General features: G+C 38.0%; 1 protein-coding gene across 1 annotated transcript; it reads right to left on the bottom strand.

Moving 5' to 3' along the window:
- Positions 1–1,893: 1,893 nt before the first annotated feature.
- Positions 1,894–2,829, bottom strand: LOC101841440 (olfactory receptor 8D1-like). Its single transcript, XM_005069384.3, has one exon. It carries the CDS (start codon positions 2,827–2,829, stop codon positions 1,894–1,896), a length of 936 nt encoding a protein of 311 aa, XP_005069441.2.
- Positions 2,830–3,090: the final 261 nt, after the last annotated feature.

Genomic DNA, 3,090 nt, shown 5'->3' with positions numbered 1-3,090 from the left:
AACCATTTGGATAATTATAGATACAACCATAGCCCAAACAGATTCATTCCTAAAGGAGTGCAATCTATGTATCTAAGAACTTGCCTGCAAACAGTTCTATTGATTTTACTTTTGCTTATGTTTTTATTCACAGAAATTAATTTATTCATTCACCTGGCAATGTTTGAGCAGCTTTGCATTATGTATTGTTCTAGGAATTGCAGGTAGAATATAAAAGACACACATGTCCATGATTGTCAGAGATCTTGCCTTCTAGACAGATATGCTTAACTCTTATCAGAACTAGTGTTATATTACAGGTGGAATGAGTGTCAGGAAGGAGGAACACAGGTTTCCATTAAGGAAGTTTATGCTGGATGACTTCATTTATTTTGTTTTTAAGATCCTATAAACAAGAATATTTTTTGTACAACTTAAATAAATTGTCACAAAGAAACTGCATAGAAACATACAGGAGTTGATGGGGCAGTTTTGGAAAATACTACTGTGGATTTTCCCATATCCCAATATAACTGCTGTCTTCTGATACTTTGAGATACGGCATGAAAGCAGGAGACAGCACATTATTTTGACCCCTTATCTTTCTGCACTTTCCAACCATGTCTAATTTCCTGTATTTTATCTGAGTGTTAGTTCCAATCACATTGCTTGGGAATGGCCCTCTATGAAACAGGGAAGTTACTTAGGTAATACACATTCCTCAGAAATGTGAGGGTATTAGTTAAATAGTGCCTGTCCATGCCCTGCTCACAGCCACTGTCAGTAGTTTCCTTTTTGCTAGCTAGTTTTAGGTGAAATCTATGAAGTACTTATGAGTTTTCCTGGAAAATTATTTGCTTCAATAGTAGGTGCTGGTATACAAATAAAAAGTGAAATGCATGCTAGTCCTTAAAGTGAAAATTTTGGTGAAGAAGATATGACCATAGTTGTTGTTAACTGGATATATTCTTGTCTTAGTGATTTTATTGCTGTGAAGAGACTCCATGACCATGACATACTTCCTTGAAAAAAGGTCATACCCACTCCAACAAAGCTACACTTCCTAATAGTTCCACTCCCTAAGACATTATGGGGGCCAATTACATTCAAAGTACCACAGTTCTCACATAAAAGGGCTCACTCATGATTTTCTGTGTCACTGAAAATTGCCACCCCAACATTCTAGTTGCAAGGTTAAAAACATTGAAATGGTTTCTGATTATAATCTTTCTCTTACCATCCGCATGTAAGCCATGAGTTCATATTAAGTTCTCTTCAGGGTATAGCCACAATTCTGTCTATTCTCATTGCCTTTGACTGCTATCTCTTCTCCCTTTCACTTTCCTATTATTATTCCTCATCTTTACATGCTTGTAGATTTGTCATTTCAAATATGGATGTATGCTATCAAAGTGGCTTAGTGCGTTAGAACACTTGTCACGTGCCTGAAGACCTGATCTCCAGAACCCACATGGGAAAAGGAGAGAACCAACTCTCTCATCCTTTGACACTCCTTTCGTGAAACCCATTCTTTTACAAATAAATAACTGTATCATTAAACTTTTATAAAATAGACCTCGCTCTTTCACATGAGATCTCTGAATTTTTATTTGTCTTATTTTTCTCAGTGATATTTGATAAGAATAAACACATATACACATACACATACATATACATATATATATTTAAATGTATGCCAGTAGGTAAGAAGGTAGGCCTAGAGAGATTAAGGAGAGTGAAAAGCACAGTGTTGGGAGTCGGGATACTAAAATGGGAAAGTGAAATTCACCAAAAATAAAACCACAAAGACATTCTATTTTAAGATGACCTTTCCACTTGAAACAGTATTCTTACACACAAGGCAATTTAAAGACCAAATGAATGTTTAAACTGCTAGCTTAAAGATGTTGTTTTCTACACAGACTGAGAGAGCAGTCCACTGTTCACAAGTTTTCTTATGGCTTCTTTGACATCTTTGTTCCTAAGACTGTATATAAGGGGATTAAGCATGGGAATCACTGTGGTGTAAAAGACAGAAGCCACTTTCTCTTGGGTTGTGTCACCTGTAGCTGGTTTAAAATACATGAAAATGATGGAGCCGTAGAAGACTCCAACAGCTGCAAGATGGGAACTGCAGGTACTGAAGGCTTTGGATCTTCCATCCACTGAATGTATTCTCAGGATGCTGGCAAGGATGAAGGCATAAGAGATGAAGACAGCAAGTACACTTGCAAATACATTAAATCCAACCAGCATCATCACCCAAAACTCCTTGGTATAGTCTCTTGAGCAAGCTATGTTCAGAAGAGGGAGGATGTCACAGAAGTAATGGTGAATGATATTAGTTCCACAGAAGGAACGGCTGGATATGTAGGTGGTATGAACTGTGGACCCAAAGGCCCCCATAGCATATACAGCAGTGGATAGTAGCACACAGACTCTGCGCGATATGATGACATTGTAGAGCAAGGGATTGCAAATGGCAACATAGCGATCATATGCCATGACTGTTAGCATGTAGGAGTCATCAATACCAAAGAAAGAGAAGAGAAACAGCTGAGTCATGCACTCAGAAAAGGCTGTAGAATTCTTCTCAGATACAAAGTTCACCAACATCTTGGGGATTATAACAGAGGAGTAGCAGAGATCTATGAAGGACAAGTTACTGAGAAAATAATACATTGGTGTGTGAAGCTGAGGGGTAATCCTGATTAAAAAGAGTAGGCCCAAGTTTCCTGCCAGGGAGACCCCATAGATGAACAGAAACAGGGAAAAGAGTGGGATCTGGAACCCTGGCTGGTCTGTTAGCCCCTCAAGGACAAATAAGGCAGAGTGATTTCCTGGGCTCATTCTTCTCCCGCTATGAAAAGTTGAGTGGTTCAATGGAGAGAGGCAAACACTACCAACTGGAAGTATTTAGTAGTTTGCAGTTTGACTAATGACATATTTTTCAACAGAACCATTTTTTAAATATAAACTCAACAAACTAATGTACTTCTTTGAGTATCACCTACCATCAAGATTATACTTGATTTGGTTTCATTTTTACTACACGCACTGAGAAGCAGAACTCATTGGGTTTCTGTTTTACTGTCCTCATGCGATGTTCAA

This window comes from Mesocricetus auratus, unplaced genomic scaffold (assembly GCF_017639785.1).
Source record: "Mesocricetus auratus isolate SY011 unplaced genomic scaffold, BCM_Maur_2.0 Super-Scaffold_100022, whole genome shotgun sequence".
In the NCBI taxonomy this organism is placed as follows: domain Eukaryota; kingdom Metazoa; phylum Chordata; class Mammalia; order Rodentia; family Cricetidae; genus Mesocricetus; species Mesocricetus auratus.
Note: the sequence above shows the minus strand (reverse complement) of the source record. Positions and strands in the feature narration are given on the sequence as shown.